This window comes from Ceratotherium simum, chromosome 24 (genome assembly GCF_057802395.1).
Source record: "Ceratotherium simum simum isolate JZ-2026a chromosome 24, ASM5780239v1, whole genome shotgun sequence".
In the NCBI taxonomy this organism is placed as follows: domain Eukaryota; kingdom Metazoa; phylum Chordata; class Mammalia; order Perissodactyla; family Rhinocerotidae; genus Ceratotherium; species Ceratotherium simum.
This window is the reverse complement of record NC_141923.1, coordinates 38,517,374-38,543,712: the sequence shown is the minus strand read 5'-3', so window position 1 is coordinate 38,543,712 and position 26,339 is coordinate 38,517,374. Positions and strand designations below refer to the sequence as shown.

Here is a 26,339-nt window from a genome sequence, read left to right as displayed (position 1 = left end):
ACTGTGCTTACTGGGTAAGGGTACAAGTGACTTAAACAAGCTTTATTTTCACACCTATTCTAAGATGCTGTTTAACTTAGTGTTTGCTGGTGAATTCAGTTGTGTTAAAATCATATATATTATTATTTTTTTTTTTTGTGAGGAAGATCAGCCCTGTGCTAACATCTGCCAATCCTCCTCTTTTTGCCAAGGAAGACTGGCCCTGGGCTAACATCCGTGCCCATCTTCCTCCACGTTATATGGGACGCTGCCACAGCATGGCTTGACAAGTGCTGCGTCGGTGTGCGCCCGGGATCCGAACCGGCGAATACCGGGGCACCACAGTGGAGCGTGTGCACTTAACTGCTTGCACCACCGGGCCAGCCTCCTAATATCATATTTGATAAAAAATAAAGACTTTACCTAATTTGAACTGTGAAATCCGTTTACTTTCTTGAAAGAGGTCTCTTGGCATTTTAAGTCCTTTTTCAGCCATATTTCTTTTAAAAATTGCACTTGAACTTTAACACACTGCTGGTTGGAGTGTAGTTGAGGGTGGCCTGAAATAAAAGGCAAAGTGCATGGGGCGTTTAAAATGCATATTGCATACTTAAAGCTTGATCACTTTAGGGTAGATTATCTAGTACTTTCATTTTGATGATAAGACATGCTCTCAAGCTTATTGATGACATTAAATGTTCTCTGTTTGATTTCTTGCTTTGATGATACCATTCTTTAATGATTGAATTGCTCTTCTTCTCTTTTTCAGATTAAAGTCCCAATTTTTTTCTTTTTTGTTTTTTGCCTTCATCTTTGCTCATTGCATGGGTGTCCGCAATTGATGCTCAAACTTTGAAACACAAACATTGAATTAAAATTCTGATTTGGACAAAGTTAAATAGAGAATAGTCTGCTTAGTTTTATATATTGGATACCAGAAGGGAGCAAGTATTGAGGAGAAGTTGAGCAGAGCAAGGAAAGAAAAATGCAGCTTTCCCAGTCATACTTCTGCTGACCTTCACCGTGGCACTGCGTTATTTTGCATGATGCAGTTCCCAGAAAGTCAGATGCAAATGCATACGTACACACACATTCTAGAACTAGTATAAATCATCTTTTGTTCATTTGCATTGGCGTTAGTCATGTCTCCATAGCCTTTCTTTTTTATGGGATAAGAATATGGCATATCTGGTACCAGCTTGGACAAGTGTCGTAGGAGTGGCAGAGACCATACTTACACTTGCCAGTAGGACATAATTTACTTTTTGTCTTTCTTAAGGATTTCTTGACTCATGAAGGAAGAGGCAGTAAAATACAGCAGGTGGAGACTGTACTGAATCATGTGAAGAAACATCTGCCCAAAGCACACATTAAAGAGCTTAACAGTTGGATTGTAAGTCAAGAAACTGAATTAGAAAAAATGGAGTCCGTATGCCAGGTGCAAGCAAAGGAGCTTGATGGCTACTTGCAGCAGCTACTGAGGTAGGAAGTAAAGGTGATATCTAATAACATGTTTTTAACAATATTTTTATATGTCCTCTGCCTCAGTACAGCTACCACTAGGATACAAATACACACAAATTTCACAAATAAAATACATACTTTATAATCCAAGTTTGGCTCTAGGAATATAGAAGTTTGGAGACTTCTTCAAATTATCTAGTATGGCAGAGGTTCAGGGGAGAGCCCAAAAATGTTTTCTGTTTGTTTGTGTCCTGTTCTTTATGATACACTTGTGTGGCTTATTGTTTTATAGAATCCCGCTATAAGTATAGGCTATTGTTATTCATATATATATATTTTTTTTTGGTGAGGAAGATCAGCCCTGAGCTAACATCCATGCTAATCCTCCTCTTTTTGCTGAGGAAGACCGGCTCTGAGCTAATATCTATTGCCAATCCTCCTCCTCTTTTTTTCCCCAAAGCCCCAGTAGATAGTTGTATGTCATAGTTGCATATCCTTCTAGTTGATGTGGGACACAGCCTCAGCATGGCTGGAGAAGCAGTCTGAACCCGGGCCGCCAGTAGCACAGCTCGAGCACTTAACCGCTAAGCCACGGGGCGGGCCCTATTATTCAGATTTTAATGTTAAAATTAAATTTTCTCTAAAGAATAACAAAAATATGTAGTGAAAACGTGGTTCACTCACAAGATTCATGCCAACTTTCTCTTCACATAAACGCTTTTTGCTCTTTTATCTTCCAACGTGTGGAATGTTCTTTTAGACTCCAGGATGACCACAGAAACCTGAGTAAGTGGTTGACTAATCAAGACGAGAAATGGAAAGAAATGGAAGAATCAGGAGAGAAAACTGAGCTATTTTGCCAAACTCTAGCCAGAAAGAGGTATAGCTGATCTCATATGAAATATATTTCCTGGGAATATGGTTTCTTATGTAGTGTCACAGCTCCTATAAATTTTCAATGATATTTGGAATTTACAGGGAACAGTTTGAATCTATGGCCCAGTTGAACAACTCTTTGAAGGAATATGGGCTTACTGAAGAAGAAGAAATAATAATGGAATCAACACATTTGATTGATAGATACCAGACATTGAGACGGTTATGTGAAACCGATGAAGATGATAAGTTACTTCCTGCTGAGGACCAGAGCTTTAAAGATCTTGCACATGATGTAATTTGTTGGATAACAGGGATTAAAGAGTCCCTTATGGTTTTGAATTCATCTGAAGGCAAAATGACACTTGAGGAAAGAATCCAAAAAATAAAGGTATAACTGTGGGAACTAAATTTCAGAGGTCAGAATGAACTCTAATTTTTAAAAGATTTAGAGGAAAACTGCAAAGATTTCTTTCTTAATGGAAAATAGGATCGCTGTGGAATGGTTAAAGACATTCAAATGACTAAGCTTATAAAGGAGAAGGGCTGTGATGGATCTAAAATTATTTTAATGCATAAGAAGGAGAGAAAGTATATCCTCTCTTTGTGAGGGCAATGCCCATTTATTGTCCATCTTCACTGAGTACAGAAGAATTGAAATAAAGACAATAAATCAGAGCTGCAGCCGGTAGGGGTTTGCTAGGATATGAAAAGAACATATATCAGTACTGCAGAGGCATCGTCAATGTCAAGGGCAGGGCTGGAGAGGAACTCTTCCTCAGAGTGGATAGGTATGGTCTTAAAGGTTTTTAGATACTGAATGGGTTGTGGAGGGCAAGGAATACTCAAATTCCCTTGAGCTCACTTTTTTTTTTTTTTTTTTAAAGATTTTATTTATTTATTTTTTCCCCCCAAAGCCCCAGTAGATAGTTGTGTGTCATAGCTGCACATCCTTCTAGTTGCTGTATGTGGGATGCGGCCTCAGCATGGCCGGAGAAGCAGCGCGCCGGTGGGAGCCCGGGATCCGAACTCGGGTCGCCAGCAGTGGAGCGCGCTCACTTAACCACCAAGCCACGGGGCCGGCCCGCTTGAGCTCACTTTTTATCTCTTTTTTTCCTCACTTTTTAAGGGGAGAGTGAATAAACATTGCTAGTTAAAAATACAGGGGACAGAAGCATGTGTGCTTTAAAGGAACTCAGGAGAATCAAAATCACGTTAATAGAAGCATTGTTAGAGGAAGAAATGGTCAAGAGTAGTGAGCTATAAAGGTTGGTGAGGTTTACTGAAGTAATCGGAATCATTTGGGATTATATCCGAAAGGTTTTCCAGAAAAGGTGAATCTTGAGTAGTGTTTCCAAGAAGAGAAGAACTTGATTGTTGAGAGCAAAGGAGGGAAAGAGAAGAACGGGGAATGAAAATTAATTAGGTCATGGTAGAGAGACCAGAGTTGACGTAAGGAACACTGCGTTTTCCTGTGGGAAGCCGTAAGTCCAGTCTTGGGTGTATAAAAATGTCTTGTTCAGATTGTTACCCCAACTCTCCATCTATAAATAATGGAGTAGATAGAAAGGAGGATTTGCCAGGGTTTTTTTGGTCATATAATTTATTTGAAGGCAGTTGAAAATCAAGAGGAGAGCAGGAATGCAATCCGATCAACCTGACAAATGTTTACTGAGAACCAGTTCTGTATAATGTGAAGGAGATATCTTTGTCTTTGAGGCGTAAATAAAAATGAAAGGGTAATTTTGAAGTCTACTTTACAGTTAGAATTTCTGTATAATGTTTATAAATAAAAAGATCTCATATGTAATATCCCAAAGTAATATAAATGAGATTGTAAGATCTTTCTTATTTAATTCAGGAAATCATTTTACTAAAGCCTGAAGGGGACGCTAAAATACAGAGTATCATGAGTCAGGCTGAGAGCAGCAAGGCTCCCTTGGTTCCACAGACCCTTACTGATATCAAGAACCAGTGGGACAACACGCTCCATTTAGCCAACACGTATCTAAGGTAAATGGCATGCCTTCACCACTTTCATGGTTTTTCATTGCACAGTGAAGCCATAACAAGTATGTTTTGTCTGCCTCCTGGATTTGGATATAATATATCTATTGGAGAGAAAGTCAGTAATATTGAGGCATCCACAATGTCAAAGGCAGAAATACAGGAATAGTTCTCTGGATCAGGTACGAAACACACTCTCATAACTCTGTGACAGTGTTTACTTTGGCTGGTACACCAACTGTGAGGTTCTTGGTAACAAATCAACATTGTCTATCATTCCACCTTCAACACTCTGCTTCTACATGAAAACCCCCTTCCCCCAGACACCCTCAGTATCTGCAAGGTATTACTGTAGGATAATTCATGTTTTTAAATATATATTCTAAGAGATTTTTGAATGGGTAAACATTGATAAATGTTTTAATTCAATGGACATAAATCTGGTGAAAATTCTTAATTCATATCACATCTTAAATGATACATTTAATGTTTTGTGGAAATGTAAATTTTATGTTTTTCTAAGGAGACAGTCAGATCAAAACTAAATTTAAGCTATGGAAAGCATAAACTAGTTAGTTGGCCAATATACTGAATGCTTATTTTACTTGCATGAAAAAGAAAAACATAGGATAATATAATTATATTTAAACATAATATAAACAGGAATAGTTTGAAATCTAAATTATTAAATATTTGTTCTCCAGTCAAAGTATGTAACAAAAAATCAATAATTTTTTAGTAATACTACAAATAATTTCTATCTTGATTTCTGAGCTAAACTTAGTGCTGTTTAGAATGTTATAATGCCAAAAGAGTCTCTGGGAATTATGTATATTAGTATTATTTTAATGCTTTTTATAAAATGTATATTGCATTATAGTATGCAAAATGCCATTCCATTTTGCTAAGTGTCATTTCATTTGTAAAATATTTTGTTAAATTTAGCCATCAAGAAAAGCTTCTACTAGAAGGAGAGAAGTATTTGCAGAGTAAGGAGGATCTGAGATTAATGCTCACAGAACTGAAAAAGAAACAAGAAGTGGGCTTTGCTCTGCAACATGGTTTGCAGGAGAAGAAAGCTCAGTTAAAAATTTATAAGAAATTTCTCCAGAAAGCACAAGATTTGACATCCTTGCTAAAGGAGTTAAAATCTCAAGGAAATTACCTCTTAGAGTGCACTAAAAACCCCAGCTTCAGTGAAGAGCCTTGGCTGGAAATAAAGCATCTACATGAAAGTCTTCTTCAACAACTACAGGTGAAACGGTCAAAATAAACTTTTAAATGGTTTGCATAATTATGTAATATTTGTATATAGAACCATTTTTTTGTTCTTTTGGTAAATCAAAAGCTTCTAAAATTTAATTTATCATTTTTAGATACAAATACTAACTCCTGAAGGATGGAGGAATCAATTCAGTCAGTTTTGCTAGAGGAATCCAGTGGGTATTATTTGATGGTGGTGTTATTTCCTCTCATCGAAGTTCCCCTCTTCAGGAGTAGGAAGGGTTAAGATTTTTTTAGTTATGTCTATGAGGATGACGGTGTCAAAGTTATCCGTACACCATCCATGCATCCATCTATCCATCCATCAGTCCATCCTTGCATCCATCTATCCATCCATCCATGTATCCATCCATCCATCCATCCATCCATCCATCCATCCATCCATCCATCTATCCATCTATCTATCCATCTATCCATCCTTCCATCCATCTGTCATCTATCTGTTGTCATAGTTTATATCCATTATTCTGTTTAAACCTTCTCAACGTCCCTCCCTTGAGTCTTTCCATATGATCTGCAGGAGAAGAGTTAAGAGGTAAAATGTCAGCTTGTCACAAGGGAGTGTATTCTCTGAAGAGAATTGTTTATAATTCTTTGCACACTGAAAGCCAGGTTCCAAGTAAGGACTACCTGGTAAGAAAGCCTGCTTATACAGAAAGCAGGAGTTGTGCAGGGGTGAAGATATATCTGCTTGGCTGTAAGTTGTTTAGTTCAATAGTTGTTACTTTTCTGATCAGGGTGGTCACCTTATTTTCTTATTTCAAGAAGATGGTTTACTCTTGAGTTAGGATTACTTTTTCCTAACACACAATTTTGGAGTTTGTTTTTTAGGAAAGGAATCTGGGGTTAGGTTGATCTCATTTGTCTCATTTCCAAGTGTGGGTACCTGGTTTTACTAAGAAGGATAATTAAGGGAGCTGCTTTATTATGGACGTTTGTGATATAATTTGAAACCATTTCGTTTTGTAAACTTCTTGACAAATAAATTGTCTTCAGGAATGAAATGAAGGCAAAGAAGGATGAGGGAAACAAATGTGGTTTCAATAAGAGTCATTTTTGGAAGAGAGGAGGGAGATTTTACAGTGAAATATCTCAAACACCAAAAACTTCACTTAAGAACTCTGGATGATTTATGGCCATATTTCTGTTTCCAGATGAAACTTCATAAAACAAGTGTTTAGGAACAATTTAATTATTTTCTGAGTGAGAAAATTCAGAGACAAAATCCGTAAATTGTCAATGGCTTTGTTTTTAGGACTCTGTTCAAAAATTGGAAGGTCATGTTCAAGAACACCACTCATACCAGGTTTGCGTCACAGACCTGAACTCTGCATTGGACAATATCTCCGAGGAATTTGTCGGTTTTTCTGATAAGCCTGTGGATCAAAAAGCACTTGAGGAAAAACTGCAGAAACTGCAGGTATTAAACAATGTCCAGACATGATACACATTTTATTTTATTTATTTATTTTTTTTTAAAGATTTTATTTATTCATTTTTCCCCCCAAAGCCCCAGTAGATAGTTGTATGTCATAGGTTCACATCCTTCTAGTTGCTGTACGTGGGACTCGGCCTCGGGTTGGACGGAGAAGTGGTGCCTTGGGGCGTGCCCGGGATCCGAACCCCGGCCGCCAGCATCAGAGCGCGCGCACTTAACCGCTAAGCCACGGAGCCGGCCCTGATACACATTTTAAAAAATCAATATTAATCACAACTTGCCAAATCAATGTCTTTGGTCAGAAATTCAAGTGCTATTCTGACGACTACTAGATAATTAAAGTTCTGATCAGTCATAAAAAATGGGAGTGTTCTTCTTTAGTGACCAAATCCGTTTATAATTTGAGTTGAACAGTACCCTGCACTCCGGATCCTCAGAGACAATTCTACTCATGACCAGCCTGTAGCTCCTGGAGACCTTTGTTTCAGAGACAGCACAGTGCCTCCAGGAGAGACTGGGTAGTCAAAGGAGGCATCGAATGCAACAAGACCTAGGGGGAAAGGTTTCAATTTTGCATTCTTCATCATGGGTGGATGGGAGTTGTGTAATTTTTAGCTTATTATTTTCATACTCATGTACTACGTTAGAGCTCTCTCAAGATGTGGGGCTTCCAAATTCTCACCCTCACTCCAACAACACCCAGCCTTATACAGTGAGGATTGCACCCTTTACCCACATCCTGAAAACACATTCCTGGGATTCTTGCTATTTGCACAGCCAACATAAACAGGCCTGAGTGGTGTCTTCCAGAAGAAAACAAAGTGGAGCATTTTCTCAGCTCCTTCTTTCACAGTTTCTTGACTGGAGATTTTATGGGGTATGTCTCAGGACAGCATGGCTGGTATGAGCTTGGGAATTTCTCTTCTCTTCCCTTTAGGGACCTGGGAATCAATAAGACTTCTCCTCCAGAATGGCCTGAAAGTGTGACAGGGCTGCCTCTCTTTTTAACAGTGATAATTTGACAAATGTTGAGGGCTCATCGTGTCCAAGGCACTGTTTGGGTGCCACAGAAACTGAGAAAAGTATAAGACATGAGCCTCACTCTGAGGAGCTCAGGCTCCTGTTGAAAATTAAAATATAGCCTTGTGCTATAGCTAGAAGAAATCTCAGACCCCTCATTTTATACATGATAAGATGAGTTCTGGAGAGGTGAGGGACTTACAAGGTCACCCAGGTTAAAGGACAGAATGGGGCTACAGCTCAGGTCTTCTGACTCCACTAGACATCTCTACTTGGATGTCTCACAGTTATTTGTAGTTCAGCATGTCCAGAAAATAATTCATCATCCTCTTCCCTTTCTCCATCTCCCCGCTCCCTACTAATGAGCCTGCTTTTTCTCCTGTATTCTCTGACTCTGTGAATATCTCTCTAGGCTTCCAAGGCAGAAACCTGGATATCCTTTCCCAGACTCCCTAATCTAGTCAGACACCAAGTGCTGTCTCTTTCATCTCTAGAGTATCTCTACAGTTTGTCCGTCCCCCCTTACCCCATTATTGCTGCTTTAGAACAGCCCTTCATCTCACACACAGCTTCCTGCCTGTGGTGTCACCCTCTGCAGTGCAGCTTCCCCGTGGCTGTCCCGGATCTTTCTAAAATGCAGCCTGAAACTCTCTTCTGTCAGCTTAAAATGTTTCAGTGACCTGTGCATATTTGTTAGCATAGATCTTTTCATGTTTTATTACCATCGTCTGTTTACGTCTGTGTCTCTCTCACTAGACTATAGGAACCTGAAGGGTCTGTATTTTACTCATCCATGTAACTTCAAAATCTATCATAATACTTGCTGTTAGTTGAATGAATGAATGAATATATATTGTGTTGTCCATTAGGATAGTGACAAATAAATACTACATCGTTCACCTAGTAACTTTAAGGCTTATTCTGTTTCAACAGTAACATCGGTAGCTGCTATAGTACTTCAAATTCCTTTTGAGTCTGGAGTTCTCAGATGAGCCTCATTTATTCATGCATTTAGTAGATATTAAGTTCCTGCTGTATTTACGATATTGCGCTAGATAGATTGATTTAAGCTTTGCTCTGACTTTTAAATATTAACACTCGATTCACGTGGGTACATTCTAAATAATTCTTTCATTCTTTTCAATGCTTTGTGAAAATTTTCTTTGTTACTTCTTATAAACTTCTAGTATCTTATAAAACTGTTGGAGAATTTGATCTGTGATGCTACATTGCTTTAAATTTTGCCCAAAGTTACTTCTTTGTGATATACGTTGATAAGTTTTTTATACTTTTCACTAGGGAAGCAGAATATGCTGTGATTTATAAAAGTCAATTAACTGGTGACAATTGAAGTGAGATACTTTTTGTGACCATCTTTTCTCCACTCACAGGAACTAGAGGATAGACTCAGTTTACAAGATGGCATGTTAGAAAAAATTGTAGCTTTAGCAAAATCCATCAAGCAAAATACATCTTCAGTGGGACAGAAGATTATTAAAGATGATATAAAATCCCTTAAGTGTAAACAAAAAGATTTGGAAAACAGACTTGAATCTGCTAAGCAGGAGACGGAAAATTGTCTCCACAGCATTCTCAAATCAAAATGCTCAACAGAAAAGAAAGAAAAGTTGTCTTCAGCAGTCAGAGAGAAGCAGGTCACGTCTGCTGTACAGGAGTCCACTCAGAACTCAGCTGCAGTGGAAAAGTTGGAGGAAGACGGGGAAATAAACAAGGTAAGTGCTTGTGATTGCATCTCTAAGACATCGAGTCTGAGAATGAAGAGGTGTTGGGCTCTGAAAAGAGGGTCGTGAATCAAGCCTTCTGATTTCCTAATTAAACCCTCAATGTGCTGCCTACTTATGATGCCCACTTGTAAAAAGAGCCCTTAGAAAACTCCAGGATTTCAGTGGTGAAATATTACTGTTCATCTGTTAAAATGTCAGTCATCAATTTAGGTTTATTATTCTCTCTGGTACGTAATCAGATTCAGTTTCTTGGGTCAAGAGCACAAAGGCAAATTAGAAAAGGCAAAAGAAAAGAAAATGTGCTTTACCCATTTTCTCAGAAAAAAATCCAAGAGCCCTATTTTTTTTTTTCCTTTGGTTGATTTTATAATGAAATCAGAGACTGTTTGAAAGGATAGGTTCCTTTCTTTTTCTTCTTGTGTTAACCCTATACTGCAAATGTATTTTTAAATGTTGTCAGATCATTTGGTGTGAGAATAACAACATTCAGGCTCCTGATTTTCTCTGGGGAGAAGAAAGAAGAATGTTGTTTTGTTTTCATTCTAAACAACCAAATAGGTACATTTTCCTGTGGCTCTTAAAGTGCTTTCTCATGGTTTAGAGATTGAAATGGAAAAGTCACAGACAAAGAGCCATCCAGGAAGCTATATTTGAAAGGGTCTCCCTGTGAGGCAGCCTCTCACATCCCAGGGTTCGGGGGGACAATAGCGAAGATTAGACCATTCCGGTGTAGTTCTCATCAGCTTTGTATGGAATACGTAATCAACAAGAGTGAAGAGAATATGCATTTCTGTTGTCTTCCTAGAGCAGAAATGCGCGGAGGATTAAAGGAACCAGATAGATTTTCTAGGAAAGTGTAAAACAAGGTTAAATGCTGACGGAGCATCTCACTGGCCATGAGAAAAGACTTTTTGTAAATCCCATCGTGTTAGATACAGATACCGCTAAGGCAATACATCTTACAGGATTAAGGGCCCTGTGGGTGAGACCCTTGAGGTTGTATATGTAAAACAAACTTTTTTTAACAGTATTTAAAGAGCAGTAGATAAGTAAAAACGGAAAAATACCTGAGTGCTTTCTATCCTAATACATGATGTTGCTAAAAGGAGTTCTCTAATAACTTTAAAATTACGGTCTCAGACCCTTGACTGTGAACCCTCCAAATTCGAGTAAATTGAAAACTATATAAAGATCATAATCCAATAATAAGAATGTTTTTTAATTTATTAAGTTTTTACTTATCTTAAATGATGTTATTGATAATTTATAATACTTCATTAAAATGATTTTTAAATTATTATTTAAAAAAATTTTTATCTAAGTTAAGTGAAGTAACAAGTTTTTTAGTGCCATTAAGTCGATTCCAACTCCTAGTGACCCTCTGGACAGCAGAGCGGAACCCTGCCCAGTCTTTTTGTGCCATCCTCTCACCTTCTGGCACTGTATCAGACTCTGCTGCTCTTCATAGGGTTTTCATGGCCGATTTTTTCAGAAGTAGGTGACCAGTTCCTTTTTCCTAGTCTGTCTTAGTCTGGAAACTCTGCTGAAACCTGTCCACCATGGGTGGCCCTGTTGGTATTTGAAATACCACTGGCATAGCTTTCAGCATCACAGCAACACGCAGCTGCTGCAGGATGACAACCTACAGATGGGTGGTGTGTTTCCCTGACTGGGAAACGAACCCAGGTCATGGTGGTGAGAGCACCAGATCTTAATCACTAGACCATCAGGGCTGGCAAGTAACAAATTAAGATATGATAAAAAGTGAGGACTGATTCATCTCTTAAGTTTTTAGGTATAAAAACTTACACCTAACGTAAAGAGAAATGGTAAAGAGGAACAACTAATGCATTCTTAATTTATTGTTTTTCTAAAAACTCATAAAGCAACATAACAGCATAACTGGTATTGAATGATCTTTCTTCCCCCATCCTTCCCAAATGTCAACCTAAATGACATAATTGCTCTTAAAAAAAGCCTGTTGTCTATAATTACTTCTTTAATTTCCTTGTCATTAGGTATAATTGCTAGTCAGTACATCCAAATTGTTTTTCTTTTCAAAAATTCTTGAGCATTTATAATTTCAATATTTAAGAAGGCATCCATAGAGAAATCCTGGAAGGTGAATGATCACAGGTACGGGCAAAACATGCAGGGCGTCCAGCTGTGGGTGAGTGACCAGGAACACAGTGGAGTCAATACTAGAATGAGAAGGAAAACCACTTACTGGAGAAAGAGTTTTCAATCCTAGGGTAAATGATGTGTATTCTGGTGTCGTTTATCCTGGTAACTCGGTAAAAAAAAATTGTAATGGAACAAACACATAGGTGGGCCATGAGTTGACTCTGTCTCCAAGTATACTACTTTTCTCTTTCTGGCCAGCATGCAAATCTTGCTTCTTACTCTAGAGGTATTTTTCACAATTTAAGATTTATTCTTTTATGGGACAGGTGACTTACATAGTGTACATCATATTAACATCTGTGAGCAGCATGTGTTTGAGAACATTCTCCAGAGTCCTAAATCTTAGACTGAGACCTTAGAAAATTTCTAGCCTAATCTTTGTGTTTCAGGTGAGGGAATTGAAGTCAGAGATGTTAATCGGCTACAATCGTTCTCATTGTAGCAGAGCTGGGACTAGAACCCAGGCGTCTTCTACCCAGTCTGATGCTCGGGGTTTACCTCACCCTTTTACCTAGTGTGTTGCACCTGGGTTGTTAATTGAGGTTTAATGTACTAATGTGCTGTCTGACTTCATCGGACCCTTTATTGAGTTCCTGTGGGTGTTTCAAATCTTCTCTCCTCTCATGAAACCCTGTCCCTATCATTTCTAGCAGATGTGTCTGATCAACAATGGCTAGGTTGGCAGCTCTTCAATTTCTTTCCACTGTACTCTATAACCCACAAATTGTTAGTCTTGACAATGGAAGATTAAATAAAATTCTGTTATTTTTTTCTTTAATATGAATTCATCTGTACATCCATTCAGTAAAATTTTATTGACCAGGCAATGAGGGCTTAGTGGTAGCAAAAATAGACATGGTCTCTCTATTCTCATAGAGCTTCTAGTCTAGAGGAGACACACATTCATCCACTAATTGCCTAATGAGAGTCTAATTACAGGAATTAAAGGAAGGAGCACATTTCCATGATAGTCCATGATAAAGGAGTCTGACCTGAACTGTAGTCGGGGAGAGCTTCTCTAAGGAGGCAGCATTTGACCTGAGACTGGAAGGGTCGGTTGGAGTTACCAGAGCTCAGGGCTGGGTGTCGGGAGCATTCTTGACAGAGGAAATAGAATTTCCTCTTGTGTTGGGAGAAAGCATGAAGAATTTCAGAAACTGAAATAAGGCCACTGCCTAGAGGGTGGAGGACAGAGAGTGACAGAGGTGAGGCCTGAGAGGTAGGTGTAGCTGGCTGAATCATGAGCGCCTTACAGGTCGGGTTAACATTTTAGACATTATGCTAAGAGAAAGATGCAGTCTCTGAGACTGTTGATCTGCCTTTTGGTTTTGTCTCTAATTGTGATGATGTATGCTTATGCTTAGAATTGTTTTTCACTGCTTCATATTGGAATTCTTTCTTTTTTTTTGTTTTTTTTTTCTGATGAAGATCAGCTCTGAGCTAACATCCATGCCAATCCTCCTCTTTTTGCTGAGGAAGACTGGCCCTGGGCTAACATCCATGCCCAGCTTCCTGTACTTTATATGGGACACCACCAAAGCATGGCTTGCCAAGCAGCATGTCGGTGTGCTCCTGGGATCCGAACCTGGGCCACCAGCAGTGGAGCACGCGCACTTAACCGCTGCACCACGGGGCCGGCCCCCATGTTGGAATTCTTAACAGAAGAAAGAACTATATCCTCTAGAGCTTGTATGACACTGTCCTACTGTTGGCAGGGTACAAGTGATAGATTTGGGCTTCTCACTGTCACAGCATTGTCATAGCCCTGGGGCCTTTGCCCCTGAATGGGAAAAGGGATAGTGAGGCTGTTATTGACTTAACTCTTGGCTGTGCTGATACATTAGCTAAGGCCGAGACAATGCTCAATTATTTAAAGCTCAGTGTTTTAAATGTTAAGAGTAAAATGTTTACTTCGTGAATTAAGGGACATAAAAATGAAAATGTCATGATCCTGTCCTTAAGGAGAGTTGATGATATTCTTTCTGTCACCTCCTATTCTTTTCCAAACAGACCAAACTCTAAGGAAAGATATGTAGTTGAAAAAGAGGAACTTTTTTTAAAAAGTAAACATAGTTGGCAATATAACTCAACCAGACTTTAGATAGAATGGTAATTTTCTACCTTAAATTTATTATTAACTTTGAAAATTCCATTTATGCTCAGAGACTTAATATGCACACTGTTTAAAAGTTATACTTTTTCTTAAGTTTATGCCAATCATAGATTTTTTTTTTTAAGGAGAAATTCCAGGAACTGTGGGGAAGAGAAAGAATCAGATGTCCAAGGCCTTAGAGTTCATAAGGGCTCATGAGAGGCCATGTATTGGAGTAGATACTCCAGAAAGACATAGGCCCTTGAAAAGCTTGTACGCTGGCAGAAGGGTGGGTGAGAAAATCTCTAACCCAGAAGCAAGCACAAATCTACACAAAGGCGTCATTTCTACCAGTCAGGCCAAAGAGATTCCCACAGTTGAGTAAAAAAAAGTCTGATAATGACGAGTTAGTATCAATCATTCAGTAACACCAAGGAACAGTCCGCCACAGGGAAAAGTCCTCATCACTACAAATGAGAGGAATAATACGCTAAGCAAGTGAGCAATGCAGCAGTATGAAAGATATCATACAATAATATGTTTAAAATGATTCGTGATGTAAAAGAAGGATTTGAAATCATAAGGAAAGAATAAAATACTTTGAGAAAAAAGGGAACAACTGAAGACGAACAATATGGAACTAAATGAATATAGACTAAATAAAAATAGTCATTGAAATTAAGATTTCTCTGGCCGGGTGAAACAGCAAACTTGACACAGCTTGAAGAGGGAATTAGTTAGCTGGACTATATGACTGAGGAAATTGCCCACAATCCAACACACAGCTATAAAGAGACGGAAAATAGAAACGAGATTTTAAGAGACCCAGAGGCTGTCCTGAGATGGTGTAACACAATTCTGATAGGAATTCTCTAAGAGGAGAGAATAGAGAGAATGGAGGAAAAGCAAGGCTGGGAATTTTCTAGATTTGAGGAAAAATATGAATCCTCAGTTTCGGGAAGTACAGAGAGCCTTGAACAGGCTAAATAAAAATAAATTATTGCATAAATACATTGTAGTTAAACAGTAAATCACCAAAGCCAAAAAGAAGAATCTCAAAGGCAACCAGAGGAAAAAGAACAGTAATGTTGACAATAGATTTCTCAACACGGAAAGCCAGAGGGCAATGTAATAGCATCTTCATGCGGCTGGGAGAAAAATAGTTATCAACCTACACTTTGATATCCAGCTGAACTATCATTTTAGAATGAGGCAAAATACTTACATTTTCAGACAAGGACTGAATTTACCTATCACAAACCTCACACAAAAATATATTACAGAAAAACTTAAATGTGGAGAGAAAAATTTTAAAACCTTTGCAAGAAAATATAAAGAATATTTTTGTGATCTCAGGGTGTAAAAGACTTTCTGAAACAGGCCCTAAAAGCAGAAGCCAAACAGAAAAAGATTGATAAATTTGACTACATTAAAGTATTAAACTCTTGTTCAACAAAAGACACCACATACAAAGTTTAAAGACAATCTACTGAAAGATAGTAATTGCAATGCATAAAACTGTTAGGTTAGTATCCAGAATATGAAAAGAACACCAAAAATCACAAACAACCCAATAAAAAATAGACAATGGATATGCAAAAGTAATACACAGAAGGTAAGACTCTTATGGCCAACGAGCGTATGAGAGTCACTCAGTCTTATTAGCAGTCAGGGAAATACCATTAAAACAATAATGATATCAATTTTATACCCATTATTTTCGCAGACATTAAAGTCTGTTAGCACCAGATATTGGAGAAGGTTAGGGAAAATGCAAATTCTTTTATCATGCTGGTGGCAATAAAAACTGTAATTCAGTTTGGAGAACAACTCAGTAGCTATCTATTGAGAATCAAAAGGAGTAATTTCAGTTCTAGGAAAACGTCCCAAAGAAATGCACACATATGTGCAGGAAGAACTACACATGGGTGTTTATCACAGCAATATCTATAATAGGAAAAACTGGAAACAATGGTATTGTCCATAGCAGCCTGACAGATAAATAAGTCATGTTCATGCAGCCAGCAGAACAGTACACAAAGCTACCATGACTGTACTGCATTTATATCTGTCACCACAGATAAAACACAAAACATACTGCTGAGTGGGAAAAAAACAAGTTATAAAATGATTCATACATGATTCCAATTTTATAAGAATTAAAAATATATAAAACAATACTGTATGAATACTAATATGTGTAGTAAAAGTATAAAAACATGAATATGTGGACTTGAGTGATTAGTTCTGGGGAGGAAGAGATGAAAAAGGGCTGAAGATTGGGCTTTAAATTATGTTTTTAATATGGAAAATTATGTCACATATATGTGTTGTGGATAATGAGTATTTGTTGTATTTTGTTCTTTTGAGTATGTTTGAAATACATTATAATTCAAAATAAAATGTCTCACATGAGCCTGCAAAATCGAAGTAAAATATAGCCAAGGGTGATGAGCAGAGGATGACTGGTTACGAAAGAATCTTTCCAGGAGCCAATCAGGACCTTGAGTTCCAACCTCCCTGGCGAGAGCAAAGGAATGTTGCCTTTTAAATTTGAAATGTTCGTTTGAGGGATTCTGTTGGATTTTCTGCCAACGTAGAAATATGGCTTTTGGGATTGGTAAACAAGTAGTGTTTTGGGGTGATGTCAGGTTTTTTGGAACGTTCTGTGTGATCACTAAAGGCAGATTTCAAATGGCATGTTACAAATGTTGCTAGTCCTCAAGTCACTGGTCCATCAGGTAAGTGAGACCACCGGCTCTGAATTCTTAGTAGATGATTAATAATAAGTGAGGTTTTCCTCGGGTCTAGTATCTAGGCCTTTAGCTCAGGCGCTCTAGTTCCGCAGGTGGATTTGAGGGGTTACTCTAAGTAACAGTAACCACAGGTGGAAAGGAGGCAGGCATCCACTCACGTGACTGTGGCTTGTGGCAAAGAGCACCCAGTGGCCGATGAAGCCTGTGCTGTGGCACCTCTCTCCTCTCCTCTTACGGCTTTCCTGGATCTTTCCCCCTGAAATCTGCCCTCAGTGTAGATTTTAGCCATAGTTCTCATGAATAAATTGTTGGAACGGGAGGAAATTGGCAAAATCATTTCAATCATTTGCAGCCTTTTTAAAGAAGTGACTAAGTGCCAACTAAGTACTTCAAAACCAGTAACACTGGTCAGATGAATTTTCTTACCAGTTAGTATTGGTGAAGCTCTAGACTGTATCTGTTTTATTTAAATAAACTTTTAATTTTAGAGTCATCTTACATTTGCAGAAAGTTGCAAATATAGTACAGAAAGTTCCTAGTTTCCCCTATTGTTAACATCTTACGTTACTATCTAGGCAGTATTTTTAAGACAATTCTACCTCGTTTGGGGATGTGGACATATTTTATTCACAGACTTGAGACCTCAAAGATTTTGCTGACATGAAAGTGTATGGCAAAATTAAATGGTATTTTATTTATAAAGTAACTAGAAAATAAAAAATTATACCTTAGCAAAATCATGGAAATCTTTTAAAATTACTGACATGCTTGGTGCCTGCTACATGTAAGTACTCAACAAATATTTGTTGAAAGAATGAATAACTGAATGCAGATGCTGTCTCTGTGTATCCTGTTGAGAGCCTCAAGTTCTCATAGCTTTCACAAAAGATCAGATTACTCCATATATAACCGCCTGTCTTAGCCAGGTTGCAATTCTTACTGCTAATGGTTTAAGGCATAATTCATTCTTAATATCATGGAATCTTGGTGTTTCCTCCATCTCTCACCTTATTATTTTAAACTACCAATAGGTAACATTGAATGCCTATTATTTGCCCTGTCCTCTGCATCATGGTGAATACTAAGTATAAACTTTGGAACTTTTACTTTTTCCTATACCTATTTCCTTTCTTTTAGACTGTAGATGATGCCTCAGTATCTAAATGAGCAATGCTAGATCCTATACTATCTTGTCAAAAGAGTTTTGTTTTTCTTGGGATACCAGTATTGGCATTAAACATTATATGGAGGGCCAGCCCCATGGCTTAGCAGTTAAGTGCGCGCGCTCCGCTGCTGGCGGCCCGGGTTCGGATCCTGGGCACGGACCGACGCACCGCTTCTCTGGCCATGCTGAGGCCGCGTCCCACATACAGCAACTAGAAGGATGTGCAGCTAAGACATACAACTATCTACTGGGGCTTTGGGGAGAAAAAGGAGGAGGATTGGCAATAGATGTTAGCCCAGGGCCAGTCTTCCTCAGCAAAAAGAGGAGGATTAGCATGGATGTTAGCTCAAGGCTGATCTTCCTCACACAAAAAAAAAAAAACAAAAAAAAACATTATATGGAAAAATCATCTTTGGTAGTGCCTAAGTATACTTTTTAATAGTCTTCAATATGAGTAAAAAGAAGAAATTGGAATGTTTTCATCAAGAAAAATAAAAGTTTTATTTGGAAGGTAGGCTATTCAGCAATTAATCTTTTTATGTTTTCAGAATTCAGCTGTGGAAATGGTTTTATCAAAACAACTTTCTCTTGATGTTCAAGAAAGCATGAAAAACACTGAAGATGAGCAGAAAGTCAATGAGCTGCAAAATCAACCTTTAGAATTAGATGTTATGTTAAGAAATGAACAGTTAAAGGAGATAGAGGTATGGAAACAAGAAAAACACTGACAACATGATTGCATCATTTATCCAGTGCAATACAATATATTTTAATTACCGAAAACTTGCACAGAGTGAAAAGTCTTATTTAACCTTTGCCTGATGATCAATTTGGCTACTCTATAATTACGTGCTAATCAGTAAGTTGTATAAATCTTTCCATTTAAAAAGTGGAAGAGTTTAATGAACATTAGTCTTCTTTCACTTTCACAAAGTTCCTAAAAACTTACTTATTCAGTAACAAAATTTGGAGATTCTGTCTTGTCATCCTTCTTTTTCTTAGCCATATGTCCTTTTATTTTTCCTAATTATCAACATTATGGGGTACTCCTTCTTTGTTTTTACAGCTGTATTTACATAGGTGTATTTATGTGTTTATGTGTGTATAGCTATGTTAACTAATCTGAAAGTCTAGTACGTGGCCATGGTTTTAAAAATGGCCCCTACAGTTGTAGCTAAGTTTATGTAACAGTAAACATGTATCTAAAACAAGAAAAAGAGATGATGCATGTAAATAATAAAAAATAAGATAAATCTTCCTTTAGACATTGCAGAAACTTTGAACACAATAGGGTGATCTAATTGCTATTAAATGCTAGACCAATGGTGAGTTCTAGTTAGATTGATCTAGTTAGTTAGATCTAGTTAGACATGATTCTAGTGAAAAATCTTTTAAATGTCAGGACCTTAGTTTCTCTGTGTACAAGTGAAATATTTAAAGCATCTTCTTGGGACAGAATGTGCTGTTGGAAGGAAAAGAAAATGAGTGAATGAGTGTATATTTACTGATTTTCTTGACTTATTTGTAGAAATTATATACCCAGTTAGAAGCAAAGAAAGCAGCCATTGAACCACTGGAACAAACTGAAGACCTCAACGAAACAGAAATAAGTGCCTCAGTTCTCCCCAGTACAAGCTTTTCAGTGCACCACTTGGACCATCTGCTTCAGGCGCTTATTACTTTGAAGAAAAATAAAGAAAGCCAATGTTGTCTCCTTAAAGATTTTCAGGAACACCTCACTGCAGTTGAATCCTTAATGAAAGCCTTGTTGACAGAAAAGGACAGTCTAAAAGTGTAAGTATAATAATTTAGGACTTGCATTCATTCATTTTGTTCAAGCACAGCCTCCACTACTTTGGACAGGCCCAGGGTTTTAAGAGTTTATACTATAAAAGGATATAATGATTTTAATACTACAATATGAAAATTAATTCTATATGGAAGCCATTTAAGAAAACTCTGTTGGTTTCATGCAAAAAATTTTATTATTTATGTGAATTTTACAGTTAAATTTTATAAATTAATTTATTAAACAATTAATTCATGCTATAAATATCTGCAAAATAGATTTGAGTTCTATGGAATTCAGTATTCTTTTTGTCAAGAATTTATCCTCAACTGTGGGGGTGGAGAGAAACATTATGTATACAATTGTTTAGTATCAGTATAGTTTATTTTTTTATTTTTTTTATTATTATTTTTTTGTGTGAGGAGGACCAGCCCTGAGCTAACATCCATGCCAATCCTCCTCTTTTTGCTGAGGAAGATTGGCCCTGGGCTAACATCCATGCCCATCTTCCTCTATATGGGATGCCGCCACAGCATGGCTTAACAAGCGGTGTGTCGGTGCTCGCCCGGGATCCAAACTGGCGAACTCTGGGCCGCCGCAGCGGAGCGTGCGCACTTAACCGCTTGCACCACCGGGCCAGCCCCAATATCAGCATCGTTTGGAACATATATGTATTGTAATGGTTTCTTTAAAAATATGTACATTCCTTTTGGCTTTAATTGATGGCAAATGGTTGTAGATATAGTCTTAATATGTAAAACACTTTCTCTTTCCTAAAGAGGTTTATTTTATACTTACGTCTAAATGGGATTTACTTTCAATGATATCCCTTGAGGAAACAATTTTATATTCAAAATATTAGCCTGATGATTACACTTTCTTAGTCAATATCTGTATGATTATTGTTGGAAAAACGATAACAAAGGGATTGGATGTTGTGGTAATTTCTCTTAGTCCTAGACTAATCTTTATGCAAGGTTCTGATTTTTATTTTAAGGACAGAGTACTCTTATAGACAATCTAATCTTTTCTTCTGTGAATTCGAAGTAGAATTAATTTCTTTTAATGACCTCTAACTGCATGTTGATGTATAATAGATATTAACAAGCTCCATTTTTTTTATTTTTCTAGGGGGTCACTGGACAGTGCAACCTATCTGGACAAAATTAAAAAGTTCCTCGCATCAATAGAAAAAGAGAAATGTTCTTTAAGCAAGATGAAAATTGAATGGGAAAATTTATCAAACTGTCTAACTGACATGGATAAGAAGTTGTTGGAAAGCCAGATCAAGCAGCTTGAACATGGTTGGGAACAAGTGGAACAACTGATCCAAAAGAAATATACTCAACAAGTAGTGGAACACGATGAATTTACATTTCTCATGAGTAAGATCCAAGACCTTGAGATTTCTCTGCAGCAGCAGCAACAGCAGTGTTTACAGTTAAGACTGAACTCTCCAGAACAGGAAGGGAACCAAAGCTTAATTGACTTGGCCACTGAACTCCAGACTATCAAGCATAGATTTTCTGTTTTAAAGCGGCGAGCTGAACTTCAGATGAAAAGGATTTGGGGAGAAAAAGAAAAGAAGATTTTGGAAGATGCAATAAATAATTTGCAGCAGCACTTGGAAGCATTGGAGCCGTTAAACATAGAGGTGGAAAATCAGATCAAGAAGTGTGACGTAAGGACCAAGGTGAAGCAGACTATCTTATGGGTCAAGAATCTGTTAGGCGAACTCATTCCTACCATTCCTCTTCTCCCAGATGACATTCTTTTGCAGATCAGAAAATGCAAAGTGATGCACGATGGCATTCTGGATAAGCAGCAGGCTGTGGAGTCGTTGGTTGAAGAGGTCAAAGATAACATTCCTAACCTTACAGCACACGAAAGCAATGATTTAAATAACCTCCTACAGGACTTACAAAATCGATACCAAATGCTAGTTTTAAAATCAACTCAAAGATCACAGCAATTAGAATTTAAATTGGAAGAAAGAAGCAAATTTCTTGCAGTAATAGAGAAGGTTCAGCTTTCACTTCACCGAAATGAAACACTGATAATTCCCAAAATGGAAACAGCCTCAACAGAAGCTGAACTGGAACATCAGTGTGTCACCTTGACGACTTCTCAGAAGGAACTGCAAGAAATTGACAGTATAATCTCAGCACATCTTCAGGAACTGACGAACATCTATAAGGATCTAAGTGTGTTTGAAAAATTATTTTTGGATGATCAATTGAAAAATCTTAAGACTAGAGCCAACAGAACACAAAGATTCATTCAGAACAAATGTAATGAAGTAGAACACAAGATAAATTTTTACAGAGAATTCCATGAAAAAACATCTGTGCTTCAGCAGGAGGTTGATAATATACAGCACAATGAACTGCTACTAAATCAAGAAGTAAATCAAGATGTTAAAGAGGAGTTCTATCATCTCAAAGACCGACTCACTGGTATTCAATCTAGTATCTTACAAGTATTGAAACTTAAAGAAGCGTTTGACTGTGTAGGACTAAACTGGGATTGTTCGCAACTTGACCAGTTACAAACCCTAGTATTTGAAAAAGAAAAGGAACTTGAAGGAAAAATTAGGCAGTTGGACACATTTGTGGAAGAACATGGCAAATATCAAACATCATTAAGTAAATTGAGGGCTATGGATTTGCAAATTAAGAAAAGGGCTGAAGCAGTACTAAAAACACCTTATACTTCACCAGAAAGCAATCTGCTCACTGCTCAGATTTTGAATCAGAGAATCGAGAAAGCCATGTGCTTGTATCATGAGATAATAAAGAAATTAAGTGAAAATAAAGCCTTTGATGACTCATTCAAAGAGAAAGAAATACTACAAATAAAACTGTATATAGAAGAAAATGATAAGTTACACACGGTTCTCCAAAACATAGTATTAGAATTCCAACCGAAAGAAATGGATGAAAAGAATTTTCAGGACAAACTGGAAAATTCCTTACATGTTTTAAGTCAGATAAAATCTCAGTTACAGCAGCCTTTACTTATAAATTTGAAAACTGAACATATTCAAAGTGAAAAGGATAACTGTGAAGTGTTTCAAGAACAAGTTCAGGCAGAAATGGATAGCATTAAGGCTGTGACTGTTACTGAGAAGCAAAGAGAAGAAAACTCTTCTGAAGTGAGTGATATGGAGAACAAATTACGTGACGTTGAAGATCTTCACATGCAGCTTAACGCAAGCATTGATTTGCGCACAGTAAGTTTTTTTTAATTAACTAGGTAAAGCATTTATTTTTATTTCCTGATTTTATGTTTTAATCTAGTTAATATCTACACTTCTCAAGAAGTTACAGGTTCTACAGGAAAATTCTCTCCAGGAGAATAGCCATTTAAAAAAATTGCAATGGGCCAGTTTGTAATCTTGACTCATTCTACGTCTAAATACAGTGCCTTATGGTTTGGAAAAAGATGAATTTGACACCTTTCTTTCTATGTACCTTGTTGCATCTGTTGAGCTCAGAACAAAGTTTGGGGCTTTTTTTGTTTGTTTCTTAGAAAGAGTAGAGCATAGTGGAAGAAATAGGGTATAGAGAAAAGAACACAAAATAATAACTCCACATTTATTTAGAACTTACAGTGTGCTGAACACCTTACCTTTAATCATCACAACAACTCTGTGAGGTGGGTGCTATTATTAGCCCCATTTTAAAATAAGGAAATTAAAGTTCAGAAACATTAATTTTCTTAGGGTATTGAAACAGTAATCAGTTGAGGATTGAAACAGGATTCCAGTTGAGATCTGTCTGATTATAGAGGAGAGTCATCAAATTAAGGCCCATGGGCCAAATCTACCCACAGTGCCTGGTTTTATAAATAAAGTTTTATTGGAACACAGCCATGCCCATTCCTTTACGGATTGTCTACGGATGCTGTCATGCTACAACAGGATGGTTGAGTCCTTGTGATAGTCCAGATGGCCTGCAAAGCCTAAAATATTTAATCTGACCCTTTACAGGAAAAGTTTGCTGACCTCTGTTGCAGAGCAACTCCAACATACTCCCCCCTTTCCTGCAATAATAGGGTAGATATCTTAGGCATCATTGGGACACACTGTGCATAATATAATGCCTTTTACTGTGTTTTCAGAATTGTCACATTAAATGTATAGAATGGGGAAATTAACTCCATTCTTTAATTCAAAAAGTTATTAGATAATATATTTGAAATGTTTGGCTAGGGATAAATGCTATTGAAATATAAAGTCATGTTATGAACCCTAATGTGTTCTTTAAATTGGTACTTTACAAATGTGGAGTAAATTGAGTACTTTTCTATTTGAGTTGAATACAGTTTCAAGAAACAGTGTACATAAGCCCCCAAAATAATATGATTAGAACTGGAATGGAAGAGACCTTAAAAACTTATTTAGTTCAACTGTTTGTTATTTCAATGAGAAGACAGATCTGGAAACATTAAGTGCTGTGTTCAAAACTAAAGTTAGTGGCAGAGCCATTATTTAAAAGCACAAAAGGTCTGGGGTTTTTATTTGTTTTCTGGTCATTTTTTTCTTTTCATTTTTTTCCCACAAATATTGATTAAGGTTATATACATTAAATATATACAATTGTTTCACTTAATTCATAATCTAATACAAGAGTTTTAGAGCAGAAACGTGCATCATTAGACATGATTCATTAGATGTGTTTTTGAATTTAGATTAGATTTCTTACATCTGGAAACAATTTTTCTTTATGCAAACAAAGTTATTCATTTTTAAATACCAGTATAGTATTGTCAAACTAAAAGTAGAAGATGCCAACTCTTATAAGACCCAGAGATATATTATGAATGTACCACAAAAATTCAAGAATGACAAAAATCCCAAAAGTTTGACAATTTCATCACAGCATTCAATCTCCTGTTCACCAGAATGTCTTGAATGATGCTTATGAAAATATGACACGCTATGATGAAGCAGTCACCAGGGCGGTGGGGATCATCACTGCCCTCGAAGCCACCTTTGCATCCCAGAGGGTAGACCTTGGTAATCCAGAAAAATCACTAGAGATGCCTCGCTGGAAGCAGGAGGAATTGGAATCCACAATAGCAGTCATCCAGGACCTCACCGAGAAACTGGGGACTATATCTAGCCCTGAAGCCAAACAACAACTTCAGTGTACTTTACAGGAATTAGTTTCTAAAAACTCAGCCATGAGGGAGACAGCCAAAGGAAAGGAAGCTGAAATAGAAAGGTAGGTTCTTCTTTCTAAAGGTAATGCTTTAAGAACAAAATATAGATTTTTAAAATATAATTAACATGTACACATTAGAAATAATTTGGAAAATATGGAAAAGTAAAAAAAAAATCACTACAGAAAACCATAGCAAATATTTTATTGTATTTATTTAATTTTTTTCTTATTTAATATTGAGTACATACAATAGAATGTTTATAAAAATCTGCATATGGTATAAATCATAATGTTAAAACAAACAGCTTTGTACCCAAAGGTTCAAAGGTAACTATCATGGCTTTTGAATTCTCTTATGTGTTCCTTCCCTCTCCTCTCAGAAGTAACTATCATCCTAAATTTTTTATTTACCATTTCCTTGCTTTTAAAAATATTTTTACTATGTGTTTGTGTCCCGTTTTCATGTATGTGTATTATTCTGTGACTTCATTTTTTTCAAACTCATCATTATGATCCTGAAGTTTATTCACGTTCTTGTCTGTAGTAAAATTCAGTCACCCGATTATTGGTAGACATTTGAGTTGTTTCTAGTTTTCATGTTCACAAGCAGTGCTACTAGGAACATTTTTAAATGCAAGAGCTTCCCTTGGGTATATATGTGTCTAGGATTGGGATTGCCAGGTCGAAAGGTATGCATACCTTAAATTTTTCATTCCAAATCATTTTACCGCTTTCTGCTCAAACCAGCAGCATGTTGGTGTTCCCATTGTCCCATGTCCTCGCCAACACTTGATGTTGTGAGATTTAATTTTTGCCAGTCTAATGGTTGAGGGGTGATATTTCATTGTGGCTTTAATTTGCATCTCTATTATTGCTAATGAATTTGAATCTCTTTTTTGAATACTTCTTGGTCATTCATATTTCCTCTTCTGAAAAATGCCTGTTTAAGCCTTTACCTAGTTTTTATTGGGTTGTTCATCTTTTTCTTATTGATTTGTAGGGATTTATTCTATATTTTGGAGGCTGGTCCTTTGTGGCTATATGTGTTACAAATATCTTTACAGAGGGGGTCTCCTATTAAACACCCACCATGAGGTGAGCCCCAGGCTTTCTCCTCTGTCCCCAGCATTCCAGGAGAAGGTCAACAAAACTGAAACTTGGCAAATGCCCTCAAAGTGAAAAACTGGCCCTGGCTTATTTCTCTGTATTTCCACTTTTACATAGTTTGAGGCCTCTGAATATTCCTTAATTCCTTGCCAGTTTATTATTGTGTTTTAAGAATTAAAAAACAGGGCCAGCCCTGTGGCTTGGCGGTTGGGTGCGCGCGCTCCGCTGCTGGTGACCCGGGTTCGGATCCCAGGCACGCACAGAC

At 37.2% G+C, this 26,339-nt stretch overlaps 1 protein-coding gene across 10 annotated transcripts in view; it reads left to right on the top strand.

Moving 5' to 3' along the window:
• SYNE2 (spectrin repeat containing nuclear envelope protein 2) overlaps positions 1-26,339 on the top strand; it is a 267,254-nt gene that overhangs the window by 100,807 nt on the left and 140,108 nt on the right. For 9 of the 10 annotated variants that reach the window (XM_087448388.1, XM_087448393.1, XM_087448392.1 and 6 more), the window contains exons 38-48: positions 1,259-1,461; positions 2,204-2,323; positions 2,422-2,710; positions 4,181-4,332; positions 5,272-5,581; positions 6,866-7,030; positions 9,460-9,801; positions 18,559-18,714; positions 19,539-19,804; positions 20,931-23,031; positions 24,705-25,027. In XM_087448388.1, coding sequence (XP_087304514.1) covers positions 1,259-1,461; positions 2,204-2,323; positions 2,422-2,710; positions 4,181-4,332; positions 5,272-5,581; positions 6,866-7,030; positions 9,460-9,801; positions 18,559-18,714; positions 19,539-19,804; positions 20,931-23,031; positions 24,705-25,027 — 4,427 coding nt within the window. The remainder of the gene's footprint in view (positions 1-1,258; positions 1,462-2,203; positions 2,324-2,421; positions 2,711-4,180; positions 4,333-5,271; positions 5,582-6,865; positions 7,031-9,459; positions 9,802-18,558; positions 18,715-19,538; positions 19,805-20,930; positions 23,032-24,704; positions 25,028-26,339) is intronic. The other variant, XM_087448395.1, reaches the window with a different exon arrangement.